General features: G+C 42.5%; 1 protein-coding gene across 1 annotated transcript; it reads right to left on the bottom strand.

The window, feature by feature from the left end:
- Positions 1-4,768: 4,768 nt before the first annotated feature.
- Positions 4,769-14,971, bottom strand: SIX6 (SIX homeobox 6). Its single transcript, XM_063293937.1, has 2 exons — positions 14,400-14,971; positions 4,769-4,946 (listed from the first exon to the last, which is right to left on the bottom strand). The coding sequence occupies exons 1-2, from the start codon at positions 14,969-14,971 to the stop codon at positions 4,769-4,771; spliced, it is 750 nt and encodes a 249-aa protein (XP_063150007.1).
- Between the last annotated feature and the right edge of the window lie 2,740 nt (positions 14,972-17,711).

Below are 17,711 nucleotides of genomic sequence, written 5' to 3' on the forward strand. Positions count from 1 at the left end.
GTCCTAGAGAAGGTCATGGAGTGCCAAACAAAAGCACTCCATGCTGCAACATTTTGAGGCAGGATTCATATGCACTTCAGAGTCTCCAATTCCAAATGCTTGGTTTTTGCTGTGCAACAAAGAATTCTGACAGAGCTGTCTTCTCTGCTATGAACAATGGGAAGAGGGAAGATATTGCAATGCCCTTTGGCAGTATCTTGCCTGCAACATTGGTCAGCAAATGCTCTGTTCCTGACCTTCAAACCTAGATTCAATATGAGTTCTGTAAGTGGTCAGGTCAGAGATCAATACACAAGTCTACACTCACCTTAACACCAAAGCCATTGGCTAGCATCCATGACCTGCTGGAGACCTTCCTGCTCACAATAAAATTTCCATGGAGAGTGTGCTGATTCTATAGTTAGCAATTAGTTTAGCAAGTGCAAAAGGGTCAGTTAGGTTGGATATTGTATTATCCTGCATGCATTAAAAGGCAAGCAAAGGAATTGTTATCCTGAGGACATATGCAGACTGGCTCACTCTTATATATCTGCTTTGGCTCAGAATTGGAACTAACTGGTTTACATACTAACTGGATTGTATACAGGAAGAAAATAGTTACTTTAGCATTACATTAAATTGATTTGAATTGTTGAATTACAACTAGCCCCAGCACTTTGGATAGTAGAATGATTCAGCATCTCAGGCAGACAAATGAACCGTATCTTCATTTTGTCATGTATTGTTTCTAAGGATAGTTTTTACTGTATAGTAAAGTGCTCTGGGCTTTTAAACGATGAAGAGTGGAATAAGATGATGACAATTATGATGATCATGACCTCAATCAGCCTTCCCCAGCTTGATGTGCTGGACTACATGCTGCTTGTTGATGACACAAGCAGAACTCCAAGGCAACTGGAGGGGTACCAGGTTGGAAAGGCTGACCTAGATCCTAAATAATTAATTGAGCATTCCTTCATTAAATTTTCTTTGTGCCTAACCTCAACATGTTCCCTGTCCACTCCCAACAGATATTTCATTGCTGCCTTACATGTGATTTTAAGACAGGGATGTACTGAAGATTCACTCCAGATGGATGACTTAAGAGTTCCCTTAAAAACAAGATGCTGCCTGGTTGCCTGGAGAGTAAGATATTCAGGGTCTATCTGCTGTTCAGTCAAAAGTGAATACCATTGCACCCAACACATTTAATCACCTAGTAATCAGTCCCTGGAGGGGGCTTTCTAGCTTGCTTCCTTCTGATTTCTTTTAATTAAAAAAAAGAGAAGTTCTGACTGAGGCATGGGCAACCAGCCCATCTACCCAGCCCACCAGAGTGGGCAAGCAGGGTATGTTACAGGTCCCTTATATGAGGGAAGTTCATCTAGTGGGACCACAAAAAGGGGCCTTCTCTGTGGTGGCTCCCACCCTGCAGAACATCATTCCCCTGGAGATTAGATTGGCCTCCACATTGATGCTTTTCTGAAAGGCCCTGAAGATGTGGTTCTGTCAGCAGGCCTGGGGACCCCAGGTTGAGACAAAGCCAATCAAGTGGCTGATGTGGTGGATTCCAGCAATGGTGCTGGTTCCCAGGAGGAGAGAGCATTCCAGACTGATAAGCGACTTCACAGCCCAGACCAAATGGCTGGGAAGCTTAAGAAGTTCAAGGCAGCCCCTCCTTAGAGTCGTTTGCGTTATTTCCTTTAGTTTAGTGCTCTAGCCTGTCTGGCAAGTCTCTGTCTGTAGGTTGGGAGCAATAAAGAACTAGAGTTGGAACACTGTCTCATCATGGTTTCCATCCTCAACTCCCTGACAGCTGAACTGATTGTGTTCGTAGCTGCCGCAGCACGTGGGAAGTTGACGGGTTTTTATATTGTGGATTTTAATTTTGTAAGCTGCCTGGAGTCACTGTGTGTGAGTTGGGTGGCCATATAAATTTGTTTAATAAATAAATACATAAATAAATAAAAATAATAAATTTTGGCTAGCCTGTAACCTACTACTGGGCAGCAGGAGAATATGAGTGACTGTCCTCCCCTATCTTTTCCCAGTGAAAAGAAACCAAATTGCGAGCAATCAGCTTATTCTGCAAAAACAGAAAAACAAGACTGAAACAGCACAGCTCAAGTGATTTAAAGATCAGTGCTCAAACTCTATAATGGTATAAAATCCCTTTGGCTGGGGAAGGGGAAAACCCACTCACACTAAAGAAGCTTAGCTGGTGCTCCTGCTAAAGGCCTTTTGCCTTCTTCCACCAGAGCGGGCCTGTCCGGCCGTGTGGGAGTGCAATCCAGCATGCCAGGCAAGCATTCGCAGGTTCTCTCCGCCTGCCTCTCTCTGCCTGACCCACAGCAGGTTCAAGTAAACAGAGGAGTTTGTCTCAATGGAGTTGTGAACTGAGGCAATATCTAGCAGCTCACAAACTTGCCCATTTGTCAAAAGGCTCTGGTAAGGATTATATAACCAGTGTCCTCGTCCCAATCAAGTAGCCCAGCGTCAGGACGCAACCTGGATGGGGACACTCAGGGTCTGTCTACTGAAATTTTAATTCCGTGGTGGAGGGGAAAAGAAGCAGAACAGAAATACAATAATAAAACCAGTATCATTTTCTAACCTTAGCCAGAGTAATTTGTAGGGAGGGCAGTGGTGGCAGCAACATGATCTTTGAATGAAAAGAAAAGCTTGATTTTAAAGACTGATGCTTCGTATCTAAGGGCACAACCCTATTCTATGTACGCTTACATGGAATGGAGTTACAGCAATTCAAAGAGGCTTACAAGTAACACTTCAGTCCTGCATTTACCTACCTGAGGGTAAGCCTCATTTCCTTTTTCTGAGTACGTACTGTATATCTAGGATCCCAGTGCCATGTACATAGGATTGTACCCTTCTTGGGGCTGATCCTATGCAGTTAGTACGCAGAAAAGCTATTAAGGCATGAATCACTGGCTTGAGATGGGCGACTATATAAATTGAATAAATAAAATAAAAAATAAAATCACTATGTAGTATCAATATGGCTGAGTGGATAAGAGTGTACAGTAAATCACATTGTGTTCCATATTTATACAGCATATTTTCAAAGTGGACCATGCATGTTATTTGGTTTATGCCTATTAAAACCTGAGATGACTAACAGAAAATACCTGGGTCCTGGTGTTGGCCAGGTTTTTATCAATTACAATTTAGCCATGGAAAATTTATTACAGGAAACGAAGTCCCGCTGCAATTCTTATCATTTTCCATACTGAAAAGGGATGGAACTATATTTTATAGTATTTAGAAGGATTAATTTTGTAACCCTGCTCTTAATGACTTCATATAATTAGGATTTAAGAGTCAGAAAATGAAAAGACTATCATCATCATGACTACCGCTTTACTTTCTGCAAAGAACCACCGTATAGTCCAAACCTAGGCATGGTTACTTAGGAGTTATATATCCTATTGACTTAAGGGGGCTTATTGCAAATAATGTGCTAAAATGGATTGTAGCCTCTTTCCAGGATGCTAAAAGATTTACTTAGCTTTGCTTTGTTGTTGTTTTTATGAAAATGCATTTCTGTCCCCTCATTCTCTTTTCTTCCCCTCCTTTATCTCTGGTTCAATCTGGCCGGTAAGATCATTTTATCCCTAAATCATAAAATCCTCGGCAGTGGGGGAAAGACCCAGTAATGACCAAGGAGCAATAATTTTCTTTGTAAATGAACAAGCCACCAAACCGAAGTGAACAAGAGCTGCTTAAATGTGCAAAGGACCAACTGTCTACCGGCTGTGTGCTCAATAGAATAACTGAATGAACTGGCTATCCACATTGTAGTGTTGCTGTGTTCCTGCAAAGCCAGTCCCTATGGATAGTTTATAATTCTGTGTTGAATGAATCCATAAAAGAGAATTAATTGAGTAGGTCCGATGAGACAATTAATCATAGGTAAATTAAATTGCAAACACAGCCCATTGTTTTGCAAATTCCCCCTGGCCAGGTATTGTTCTTAGCTGCCTTTCTCACATCCTTACTTACTCATCCCTTTCAATACCTGCTCTTTCCAAGATTAAGAATTTTTAACACAAGGAAGGGAATAACAGAATTTATTTTGCTCACCAAATATATTACTATACTGGTTTCATTTGTTTCTTCTGTTTTCTGGCTGACCTTCTTCTCCATACAATAACAGATCCTGCACATGCTCCACAAAGGGAGGAAATGAAATACAGTATCAGTTATTCACACAGGCACCGCCCCATATAATAATTATCATCATAATAATATTAATAATAGTGATTATGGTAACCAAATAAGACAATCTACCAACAGAGCAATTTAAATAAGTCAATAAACATTATATAAAATATTTATATTTATATATAAAAAATAAAAGAAAACTAAAAACAAAATAAAACAAAAATCACTGTCTTTGCAATGGATATTCCGAGAGAGATTCCAATAGGCGAGGCAGGTGGCACGCTTTGTGCGCCCCGCGCTTAGTATTTGACTCCTCACATCCCAGTATCTCCTGGTTGAGGAAAGGCTTCGGAGTCTTTCCCTCGGCAGGGCGCGGCCTGGCTGAGTCCTGTTCCTGGTGTTCCTCAGGAGTAGAGACCCCGGCCTGCGGACAAGGCAAAGGGTTGAAGGCGGCGGGGGAAGCAGGCACTGGCTGGCCGTGGAATGTTTCGGTGGTCGCCCCTCGGGGTACCGCTGCGCCCTCGCCAGATCCCCGCTCTCCGTCCGCCCCTCGGCTCGCAGACTCCGCACTTTAGTCCACGTAGGCTCGGCGGGGCCTCTCTCCTGCTCACAGATCGCATTCGCTGTCGCTGGAGGTGATGGAGATGGCCGAGGAAGCGGCGGCTTTACTGGACAGGCTGGCGGCGGGACTGGCGGCGGCGCCGAGCGGCGGTTCGCCCGCGCTCTCTTCCTCCGACGGCAGCGACCGCCCCGGACCCTGGGAGGAGAGTCCCTGTTGCTGGAGCCTGCGAGAGGGAGAGACAAGAGAGAGCGGTCGTGATTCGGGCAGAGGTCGCCACGAAGGGCAGCCCGCCGCCCGTCTTTCGGGCCCTCCGGCCTTTCCCTGGCTGAGCCGTTGCGAGCGCCGCTCCCCTCTCCCGTCCCTGCCCCTCTTCCGGCCCGCGGACTTCTCCGCCGGTGCTCGGATCCAGGGCCCGATTAAGACCAATTAGAATATTCCACTCACACCGCACTTTCTTCTGGCTACATCCCACGTCAACGTTATTGTTCCCCTCCATTGTTTTTTTCCCGCTGAAGTCGACAGCGTGGATTGTGAGGGAAAGGCTGATACTGCTTTATATCCTGCCATTATATCTTAACTAATCAGTTTGTGTTGAATGAAGCATAATGATCCGTTTATTCATTTCAAGTACTCAGCTATATTTTGGATGAGAGCCCCTCCATGTTGAAAGGCCCAGATAATTGTTCCCTTTAAAAAAAAAATCCCACTCCCACCAAACTGACCCAAAGACCACATTCCCCCCTCCCCAACCTACTGCTGGCTTAAGTGTCACCACCATTTGGCCCACTTTGCATCATTCTGCCATCATGGTTCCTACAAAATCATAACCCCCCATCTTAGGACAAGTCCCCACAGTATCTCCCCTTTTAATGCCAGCTATAACCTAACCCCAGGCATGGCCCAGCTATAGGCAGGAGGCTGCAGAAACTCACCTCCACCACAGAAGGTCCAGCACCTTCCCTGAATTTTCTGTCCCACACATACATAATATACACAGAAAGTATATTTTTATTGTCAAATAGGATGTATTTTTACAGTCAAGTCAATGATTCCCAGTACACATTTATGTAGCTTTCTTGGCAACATTAGGGAAATAGTTTGCCACTGCTCCTTTGGGGATTTTTTTTCCTTAATTTAACTGATTGACACTCCTTGGGTTTCCTGGTGGTCTCCAATCCCAGTATTAATTAGGTTTAAGCCTGCTTAAATTTTTTTGGGATAAAGCTGGCAAGGAGCTGCTACTTTTGCCATGCTTTTTGGTATTGTGAGATAGAGACTAATATGATGCTTTTTGGTCCCACCAGCAACTAGCCCTGGAAATAAACATGATCCTGGAAGCTAATTCTTTGATTAGGAAATGTATGCGCTTCCTGATTTTTTCAGAGTTTAAAAAAATCATCATAAAGTCAGAAGGGGTGAGGAACATGACCAGTCCATGGGAGATATCTATGGCCCTCAGGTGTCTATGGACAGTGTGTTACCTACTCTTAGGCACAACTATAATAAAAGCTGGCATTTTATACCTATCCTAGACATTAACATATTGAACACAATAGGATTTTGGAATAGACATATATAGAATGTAAAATATTAAGATTCTACACAATTACGTTTTGACAGCTTTCCTTTTTGTCTCTTCCTCTTCAAAATGCAGCTTTAATCATTAATTTATTATAAAATATTATTGTAAATATTTAGAAATTCTAAATTCCTTTTGCAATCACTTGCAGTCCAAATTATACAAAAATAGATCAATAATCTTTTTAAATGGCAGCAAATCGAATCTTTAAAAAGTAAAACCTTGTAAAATTATATCAGGTTTCAAGAACTTGAAAAATATAAGAAATGCTTTGATGTTTGATTAATAATGAACTTTGGAAAGTGTCAAAATATCTGGCTACATGTAATTGACTATGGCTCAATCTAGGAATCTTGCTCCTCTAAATAAGAATATCTGTCCTTTTGCCAGACTCCTCCATTCTGCTTTCACCTTGTCTTCAACATCTCAGCTTCACTGTACCTTAACGATTTTTTTCTTTCCAGCATTCTTTTTCTTTACCAGAATGCCTCTGGATCTTACATAAGCTTCAAAGACATTATTAGAAAATAAAAAATATTTTCCATCAAATATTGTCTACAGTGTCCAAATAAAAGATAAAGGGTGATAGAGAACATCCAGGTCAGAAAAGTGAAGGCAGTAGCAGTATATCAGTTATCTTTTGGTGAATGGGTATGACTGGGTACACCTACTTTTGTAACTATTGTGTGAGTTCCCACAACATGCATTTACAATTCCGTAAGTGCTCATCACCTCAAAAAGATAGCAATTTGTAAATGAATTATTCTGATTTTTTGTCAAAAAATGTGACCCCACTGATCATATTACTTAATGGTTTATGACCGTTTTGACTTTCAACCATAATTCCTGTCTGTATTTATTATTTTCTACTGAAAGATGATCACAACTCAGACAAGGAACACTGGGTTTGACAGGTTTAAATCTGGAGTGTAGCCACTAAAATCCAACAACAGGACTGTTTCTTTCCTATTATTTGCAAACACAAGATCAAGGTTGTAGCACTAAAAATAATAGTGCTCGAATAACTAGAATAATCTTCACCAATGTTGGCCCTCTAAATGTACTGCACTGCATTTCCCATTATCCTCAGCAAGCAGCCGATATAAAACAGCTCTGTATGTTAACATCACAATCTCATTCCATAACAAAACCTTTTTTCTACATCTTTATCCTGATCAAATGTTGGAAATCTTTCACTGAAGCAACATGTTGCAATCCCCAGTTGCTTTCAGTAAATTTGTGGCTTCTCTTCAGGGATTCTCTGAGATAATATAACTGATAATAAGTAAGACAGCCAGTTTGGTGTAGTGGTGATGGTGAAAGCACCAGGCTAGAAACTGGGGGACTGGGAGTTCTAGTCCTTTCTTAGGCACAAAGCCAACTGGGTGACCTTGGGCCAGTCATTCTCTCTCAGCATTAGGAAGGAGGCAATGGCAAACCACTTCTGAAAAACCTTGCCAAGAAAACTGTAGGGACGTACCCAGGCAGTTGCCAGGAGTCAACACTGACTCAAAGGCACACACAGACATCGAGATAATACACAGTCCAGGTCAAGGAAAAGAGATGGGAGACCAAATAAAATGTTTTAATGAGTCAACTAACTTGATTTTGACTTTATACCCACTTGTACTTACAATGGCACAATCATACTCTGCAAAACCAATTTTTCCCCTTGGCTTCATGACATTAATCTCATCTTGTCCCATGCTTATGTGCAAGATAACCTTAAATTATCATTAGTAGTACTCGTATAGAGTGTTTTCCCTCTTAAGCCAACATTATCCCACCACCATAAAATCTGTAATGGTTTGTGACCCATTGGAGACAAAGATAATCTTTTGTGGGAGCGAAGGTGTGTACTGTAAGAATGGGGAAGCACAGCCATCAGACTTGTCTTTTGGTCACTAGTCAGCCCCTGCTACGGCCAGCTTCCCCCTCTCCATCAGCACTTTGTTTCCTGGATTCCCATACCTGTCACTTCCTTCTGTATTTCTGACACTCAACTTCTCTCCAGGCATCCAAAAAAATAGAAAAGAGCTGACTTCTAGTATTTTAATCCAGGGGTAAGAATGGCACATTGTGTGAACTCATTTCAATACAGTAGTATCCTGAAATGTATCTTTAAAATGCAGTAAAAATGCAGAGAAAAGCTCTGCATTTCCTCACTGCAGTATCCAGAGAATACTGAGGGCTGTTAACTGGGTTTTTGTTTGTCTACTTGCAGTTTCCCTGTATCTGCCAGTGTCAATCCTTCCTCAGCCCACCCTTGGTGACCCAGTAGCTAGTTGGTTTTAGTTATTTTGCTCTATCAGACCCAGCTAGTCGAACAATTATACCAGGATCTGGTTTCTTCCTCTCTGCAACTATTGCCCTGATGTTTTCCCATACTGTATGCTTCTTTATTTTATATTATTTTAACTTGAGTTGGGAGATGATCAAATGGGATGACTGGTCTGGTGGGTGAGGGGGAACAATCCAGAGTCCTGAAATAAGGCCATCTTATTTTTGCTGCAGTGCCCTAAATGGTGGATGGTTCTCCCATTGGCTGATGACATGCTGAAAGTGGCTGGCAGCAAAACCAAAGCAGAAAATTCCAGTCACCAAGCCTATTATGATTGGCACTCTCAAACTGGGACAGCATCATTTGGCAATGCCTAGGAACAGATACAATAAAGTACAATAGGGATTGACATTGGGGTCAGTAGATGTTATTCTGATGTTTCATGCCAACTCAAGGATGGTTGGATAGCACTTTAACTCAGTGATGGGGAGTGGCCCATAGTAAACTTAGTGTTTACTCTAAGTTTACTAAGGCTAAGCTCTTTGGAGGTTTGTTTTGGGAAGAGAGATTTTCCCAGACTTCTGATACATGCCAGTCATTCTCAGAATCCCATATACATACAATTTCTCACAAAGCTAACATCCTTTACAGACCTCATTTGCAAAGAGTCTCACCAACCTATCAACTTACCTTTGCATCACAAAATACCTTTACATTCTCCCATATTCCCCCCCTCACTAATTTCTTTGACACAATAAAGTTCTGTGCATTGTCAATGCCCATTTTCTCTGCCTCCTCACATATCAACTCTACCCTAGCTAGCATCTACCTTCTTCACTTCAAAGCAAGACTGACACCATATTCAGCCTTCCTTATATTAGGAAGTATCTTAGGTGATATTAAGCTCTCATTTCTCTCCTAGGATAAGTTTTGATTAGACCAAGAATCAATCACTGTATGAAAAATAAATATATCCATGGCCAAGATAGCAAAGGGGAATTTCTTCAATCAGAATTTGGATACTTCTGAAAATTAGAGGAGGGAGATAAATAATAGAGAGAATGTTCTTGCAGGCTTCTCTGGATAAGTATAGCTCTTTTCTGTTACAAATAAATTGCTGAGCATAGAATTCTATTAACTACCCCATCCCACACCCCACACCCCAGTTTGGTATCTCCCCAGGAGACTGAGTCAGATCAATTTGCCATTCAAGGTGAAGGAGAAGATGGTACACCTCCACCATGTATGTGACTGGAGTGACAGCTGAATTTATTTCAATGTAAGTGATGGTGTAGTGTCCTGAGAATAAGAAGCTAGTTTAGAAGGTACTGAAGAGGGGGTGTGGTTGATACAACTGTGGTCTACACTAGAGGTACACTATTTATTTGATTCACATTCTGTCTTTCATTCAGGAGCTCAAGGCATCATAGTATCTCTTCCTTTTCCCTACAACAGCTCTCTGAGATAGTTGGGCACAGAAAGAATGACTAGCCCAAAGTCACCCACCTAGCAAGCCTCTTTGGCTGAGGGTGGTCTAGAACGGGGGGGGGGGCTCCCTGCTCCTAGTCCAATATTTTAACCACTGTACTATGCTGGCTCTCAATTTGTGGTCCAGGCGCAGTGTGCAGCTAGTCAAGCAGTCAAATGGAACCCCCACCCCCAGCCCCCACCATTAAGTTGTCCACTAACAATAAACTCCAACACCTCATCCCCTCTCTACGCCTTACCCTGCTGCCTACTTCGTAAATGAGACTCATGTGGATATGAGAACTGGACTGGGTGGGAGGATTGCTCATATATATCTTATTTTAAGCCTGTGAATCAATGAAGGGGATGTATCAGGGGATGTAGATCACTATATGTGTGTCAAAAAACATCACAGATAAAGCATCACATTTTGTCCCTCCACCTAGTTTTCAAGTATTTAAACCTGCCTATCCTATTTTACAGGGCAGTCCCCGCTATGCTATTCTAAGAATTGGGTAGTTCTCCCCCAATATTTATATTATATCTTAAAATGCTATATGTTTTGGTTGTTGCATTGCATTGGTAGTTGTAATAGAGTCACAATATCTTGGCTGCTTCTTTTTAGAAGGCATTTCTCATTTTATACATATTGTATAAGACACTAGAAATGCTTTGTTTTCCAACCTCTTCTAGTTACATTATATAATTATATGAATATAATTATATGATTTTACTAGGTCTTCAAAAATGTATACATTTGAGTTTAAATCTTATATAAGAATTCGTTTTTTGATGGAAATAATTTCTACATAATACTAGAAGATTGAAATTCAGCAAGACCTAGAAGACTTATTATGGTATTTTCTTTGTTATGCCAATTATAATTGCTTCACATGTCCCACAGGAACATATATAAATATAGATGCCTTTTTATTTTTCAAATAACAGTCACTCTACATGTAAATTCAGTATTAGTAAAAGTTCAAGTCATAGATATGTCTGAGGAATTAGTATGCTACCCAAAAAATGTTAAACATATTTAAAAAAATATACCTATGAAGATATTTAAGAAAACTGTAAAAATTGTTTTCATTGAAAAAAGTGTTCAGAGCTTAAATAAAATACATGTATAAAATACATTTCTAGTACTACTATTATCATCTCACTTTTTTATCAAGTTACAATTGTTGTTATGCCTGACTATTGCTGTTATAACGAAGAAGATAACAATATTAATCTAAGAGCAGTGGGCAATGTGAGCAAAAATAATGAACACATTTATATTGCCAGATAAGTAACACAAGTAATTAGAGCTGATTGGATAATTTGTTACTGAAATTACAGTTCCCAAATCTATTCTGGATTATACTATGGAATAACAAAAAAATGTATATGCACGCGAGGAAGGTCTTATCATCTTATCTGTAATCATTGTTTTTCATTCTTCATTTCACACTATTGTTTATCTTTCCAGTTGCAACTATTTAAGTGAAAATTGAATTGGGATGTGTATGAGTTTAAGACATTTTTTTCTACTATGAAGGTAAATCAATTCCCTCTCTCCATGAAATTCCATGAAACTTAAAAAATCTTGCCCTTAAGTTGTACAAGTAACCCTTCTAAACTCTTCTTATTTTTATTCTCACTCTTATTTTTACATAACATTTCTTTCTATTAATTTACTTATAAAATCAAAACACCCATAGGAAAAAATATTTTCTGAACACCGCTTTCAAGACAGCAGATTAAAAAGAACCCATTTTAGTTCTACTTCCAGATCTACAGAACAGAAAAGTAATTGTTTTAATTGCTTTAAAGAACAGGTGAGGATAATAATATGGAATGATTAGCTAGCTAAGCAATCTGCTGTCCTATATGCTTTGCCTGCCCTCATCTCTGTCCTAACTGTATCCTCACCACACCAGACATCCAAGTCTTCATTATAGTTTTGCTTCATTGACTTTTTCTTAAATCTTAGAAGATTTAAGGAAACCATTTACTTGCCACTTAAGGCTGCAGTTTGGGAAATGCTGAACTCAATGGTATTTGACTAAAACTGCGTATGTTTTTCGTAATTCTAATTGATCATCCTCATTCAAATTCAAGAATTTAAATACCAGTGTTACCCCAAATTAATTGTCCCATGCATTTTCTCCTTCCATCTCTTGTGAGACCATTTACATATCAAGAAGAGGACATCCAAGTTAAACTTGACAAAACTTCATATTGCTTGAGCTTTTGAATATTTGTTCAGAAGCAAACCTCTGATTAAAAGGTAATTTCTCCAGGAAGTATATAGGAAAAGATAGTATTTTACTGTAGCCCTTAGCTGCAGCTGTGTATCATGTCTCATGGGTTTAAGCTGAGTCTTGTGGAAGTCAGTAGGACTAAATTGTTTTACATTCCTGCACTTTGACACAACAAACTCATGAATGGGGAGCCATTGTTTGCCTCCTGAAAAACAGAGGTCATTTGTGCTAATTAACATGTCTAAATGGAATCAGAAATTCCTTATTAGAGAAAAGCTTTCTTTTCAAGCAAAGTCTTACCTTCTTGGTTTAGTCCCTATTTATTCCCATACAGGCATGTATACCTTAAATAATTTTACTATCTAGCCACATAAATTCTCACCTACATTCTACAAACCACCACAATTAATATTTTTCCAAAAAGCGCATATCCTAGCTGCAATCTATCTCCACAGAGATGGAACAAGAGATAATGATCTGGCCTCACAGGAATGGTGCATGCCTTATATTGAAACTGTTTGAACAGAGAAGCTTTAAAACATAAGATATAATTATTTGGAATTCTGTTGGTAGTCAGTTTTGTTGCTGTTGAATATAGACATGTCATAAGGCTTTATCTGTCTAACAAAATGCAGGATTGTACCCTAAAACCTAGCAAGCCATTAATAAAATCAGGTTAAGTTGGAATCCCATATATGTTTTACATTTCAATTCCTGCTTTTATTCAAAGTATATGTTGAATAAATAATCGAAATGAAAAATGTCAAAGAAAATTATAATTATAAAAATTATAATTGTAAATGTATTGTTACAATGGACTTTAAAACTATTTTCTTTGAATTATCAATTAATTAAAAATCATTTTTCAGTTTTTTAACTGCATCTCCTCACCTGCTGCCAAAAGATGTTTTGGAATGTAATTCACCTAAGTCAAGTCATTGCCTTAAAAATATTATATATAAAAATAACTGCCATTTCCAAAGCTCTACATACTTGCATGGAATAAAGTTTCATTAATTCTCAGTTTTGTATATTCATCCCATATCAGGTCGATCTTAAATTGTTAAAAGTAAGCAGATAGCAATATATTAATTTGTAACTTATGTCTCCCTATTGGGATTTTAATAGATATTTACATATGAAAGTTCTTTTTTAAAGATCCTTCCTTAAACTAGTATAGTAGGAAATAAAAGACATTCAAAAATAATGAAAATTTCTTTCCAAAATGAATGAACAGCAGTTAGAATGATTACTCCTGAATACATATCAACCGTGAAAAGCTGTGATTGCCAAGCACATTTGCCTTTGCAATCCGCAAACAATGACAGTGAAATAAAAATCCCAGGGGTTACAACAGACCAGATTTCCTTGAATTGGAACGGTTCCTGCAAAGTCAAACCTTCTAATTCCATGTTGACAGCTGTATCTAAAAGCTAGACTTCAAAACCAACAAAACTGACTTGAATCAGTATTATGAACACGGTAGAAGGGAGCCTAATCTGTCTACCTGTAGAACCAGAGAAGGTATTTGGGACAAGATTCCAAAGGAGGCTCTGCTTTGAGAACCTCTGGCAGAGAATCGTCGTCGTCATCATCATCATCACATGTGTGCAGAATCCTCCTCTGACCTGTGATTAGGACTTAGGAGCACAGCCTTACTTCCAAGTAAATATGTTTAGGATTACAGCTCTGTTCTAAACATGTCTATTCTGGAGCGGATAGAAACCGGGACCAGCACTCCACGTTGGACCTGATGAAACTGTAAATAGAAAATGTATCACATTTTAAAATAGAATAATTTTGGCTGTTCTCACCCGGGTCTGCCCCACAGGCGAGACTAGCCTAAAATTAGTCTGGATAATGCTTAGATTCAGTGGATTTAACGAGCTGTGCCAAGCAGCCCATCAGCTTAAGCCACAATACGATTGATTTCTCAGTGCATCGTGTTTCGTGACATACAATTGTATGTGGCTGACCCAGGTTTAGAATTTAGCTGTTGTGTGAATCAGCCACCTGTACCTCACGTAAAGCTTGGGCAGAGGTGAGCTGCTCGCCCTTCCCCGTCGTCTTCCTCCTCCGTCCCCGGCCGGGGCTACTGACCTGTTCTTCGCGGCGGCGGCCCGGTCCCTTTGGCGCCGGTTTTTGAACCAGTTGCCCACTTGCGTGGGGGTGAGTCCCGTGGCCTGGGCCAGCTCGCGCTTCTTGCTGGGGTTGGGGTAAGGGTCCTGCAGGTACCATTCGCGGAGCAGGTGCCGGGTGCGCTCCTTGAAGCAGTGGGTCTTCTGCTCGCCGTCCCAGATGGTGCGGGGCAGCGGGAACTTCTTGCGCACCCGGTACTTGTCGACGGGGCCCAGAGGCCGGCCGCGCAGCTTCTCGGCCTCCTGGTAGTGCGCCTCGAGCCAGAGCGCCTGGAGCTTGGCGTGCGACTCCTTGGGGAACTTGTGGCTTTCCAGGATGTGGTATAGCTCGCGGTAATTGCCGCCGTGGAAGGCCACGATGGCGCGCGCGCGGAGCACCGACTCGTTCCGGTTGAGCGCCTCGCACGCCGCCGGCGCCACCGGCAACGACCACAGGAAGCGCCCCAGGCGCTCCACGTCGCCGCTCTCCTCCAGGGTCTCGCACACCCCGGCCACTTGCTGCGGACTGAAGTTGAGGATCGGCAGCTGAAACATGGAGGCGGCCGGGCGGGCTCCTGGGCCGAGACGCCTCTTCTCCGCCGCGGTTCAGGCTACTCGGGAGCTTTGGCCCCTTAAAGCCGGGCTCCTAGACGTCGGCGCCCGCCTCCCGTCCCCTCAGTCTTGAGCTGCGGCGGAGCTGAAGCGATTCTTCGCTCTTCTGCTGGACGAGCGCAGACGCTCAAGAAGCCGGAGACCTGGCTCTCTAGCTAAGGAATGAAATGCCACTCTCGCCTTGCTTTTTTTTTTTAACCTGCCCTTCCCTTCCCGCCGTGCTTCAGGCGCTCGTTTGGAGAACCTTTCTCAGCAGCAGCTGCAGCCGCCACCGCCGTCGCGCGCGCGCTGCGCTTTGGCGCTGGGAAGCAGAATGCCCCAAGCTCCGGCGGTTGCCTGAAGTTTGGGAGGGGGGGAGGGAGGGAGGGAGGGGGGGAGGAGGAAAATGTGTGTGAGGAGGAGGAGAAGGAAAAGAAGCGAAGGAGGAGGGAGGAAGGATGGGGAAAGCCCCCCAGATGCACCCAACCAACGACCCCCCCCTGCACATTCTTCGCCGCCGTCGCCTTTTCTGCTTCTTATTTGCTGCTATTGGCCTCCCCAGATTGGCTGCCCCTCCGTTTCCATGGAAAGGGCTCCTGCCCATCACTGTCAACCTTCTGCCAATCAACGCCTGCAAAGCCAGCCAACCCGGGAGCCCCGACCGGGCTGGGAGAAAAGGATGGTCTTTCGCTCGCTCGTTCCTCCTGCATCTCCCAGCGGCCGAGAGCTCTCAGGCGAGGGGATTTGAAGAGAAAAGATCGCGGGGTGGGAGGTCGGACGGAAGGGCGAGTAGAGTTTGGATCCTTTGCACGCTGAGCAAAACGAGCGGGGCGTTGGCGTGCGGACAGGAAGAAATAGTCCGGAAAGGGGAGGTCCGGGCCAGATCGGGGGCGGGTGGGGGGACGCCGCGGTTTCTTCCACAGAGCCCGTAGGATAAAAGGTGAGAACGAGGGAGGAGGAGGCAGCCCAGCCAGTTAACTTGCCCGCGGGAATGGAATACCAGTTTAGGAGATCTTTTGGTTCCTCTAGCCCAGTAGCGTTCTCCAGGGTCCCCGGCGGGAAAAAAACACTTTTCATCACCCGCTGCATTATACTTGCACCTGGCAGTGGCAGGGCCTGAACTTGAAACTCCTGCACGCCAAAGCGAGGGCTCCGCAACTGTGCCCAGGTCTCTTCCCAAGCTGAGTGGATACACAAATGCACATCCTGGAAGCCCTGCAATGTGGAATGAAGCTCTTTCTCTTAATTATCAGGTTTCCTCTCTGTCTGGAATTCCATTCGTGCTGAATTGCAGAGTAAATGACATTGAATTCTAGCGCTTGCTTCTGAATGAACGAGCGTGGGATGGACTAGGTAGAGGGCAGTTTTGCCCCCAAATACTGAGAAGGCAACCAGGAAACGAACACGCCCACACCCACACACCCACCCCCTACCTGCGTTTAGCCTACAGCAGGCCCCTCAGTCAAGAGCTGATTTTCTTGCCAGAGTTATGGAAGGCATCAATGTAAGCCGATATAATTCTTGAACCGAAGTTAGTTTTAGGATTCAATGACTGTACAATATTCATACAACAGGAGTAACAGGTCTAGTAAAGGCCTACTGGCCATATATGCACATGTTAAACGTGGTTTGTATTAACCTTGTTTAGGTTTTTGTAGCTTAAGCATGTTGTGTAAACCCAGTCCATCTAGTTACTTTATACTTCGATCTGTAGTGGGAACACAGAAAACGGTTAATTCGGTATCCGGGTTAGCTGCGTGGTGTACATACAACCATTTGAGAGTTACTTCCAAGCTTGAAGCGGATAGAACCAGTCCAGGTGATTGAAGTTCGCTTCCCGACTGAACGGAGGTTTTCCGACTTGATTCAACCATTGAAATCCATTTTTAAAACCACTGAAGGAATACGTGGAAGCAACCGGCCCTTTCATCGGGCATGCAGGTACCTTTCTTGGTCGGATCTTCTTCCTCCCCTTTCATTTGCTTCTTTAATTTTCGGCCAACTCCCAGCCCCACCACTTTAGACCTCCTCGTTTGCGCTTCAGCGGTCTCGAATAAACACCCAGAAAAGCCGGGAAAGAAGTGAGAAGTCATTTGTAGGTCAGGACAAGCAACTTCCAAAGAATCCTTTCCATTATTGATCAGTTCCCAGTCATAAGGATTGATTCGCCCCTCCCATATAGTCTGCCATTTAGTATTAAGTACATGGCGACTTGCTCTTCCTTTCCGCTCGAAATGAACAAAAAATAAATACCCATTTCTTATAATACCTAGGGAAGCTTTTTAAAAAGCATCATAATTTATATTTCAAATTTCAAATTTATATTTCAATAATATAAATCATAATTATTTTTATTGTAAGCCGCCCAGAGTCCCCACGTAGGGGAGAGATGGGAGGTAAACAAATGTATTAAATAAATAAATAAATAAATAATTATCATTTGCAAATTTGCACGGCGGTGTTATCGTTCTCTAGAGGGAAGTGAGCTGCAACTTTATGAGGAGAGGGACGAGGATGCAGAGAAAACTGCCCAAGGCGCCCGATTTATCCTAGAACACCCTCTCCCATCCTGGTACCCTCCAGACGTGTTGGGCCACGTCCTCCAATTAATGGCCGAGCTGGCCGTGACAGTGGTATTTGCATTCCAGCGCATCTGAAGGTCCTTAGGTTGCGAGAAGGCTCTTCTGAAAGGAAGATCCATGCA

This window comes from Candoia aspera, chromosome 1 (genome assembly GCF_035149785.1).
Source record: "Candoia aspera isolate rCanAsp1 chromosome 1, rCanAsp1.hap2, whole genome shotgun sequence".
Taxonomy (NCBI): domain Eukaryota; kingdom Metazoa; phylum Chordata; class Lepidosauria; order Squamata; family Boidae; genus Candoia; species Candoia aspera.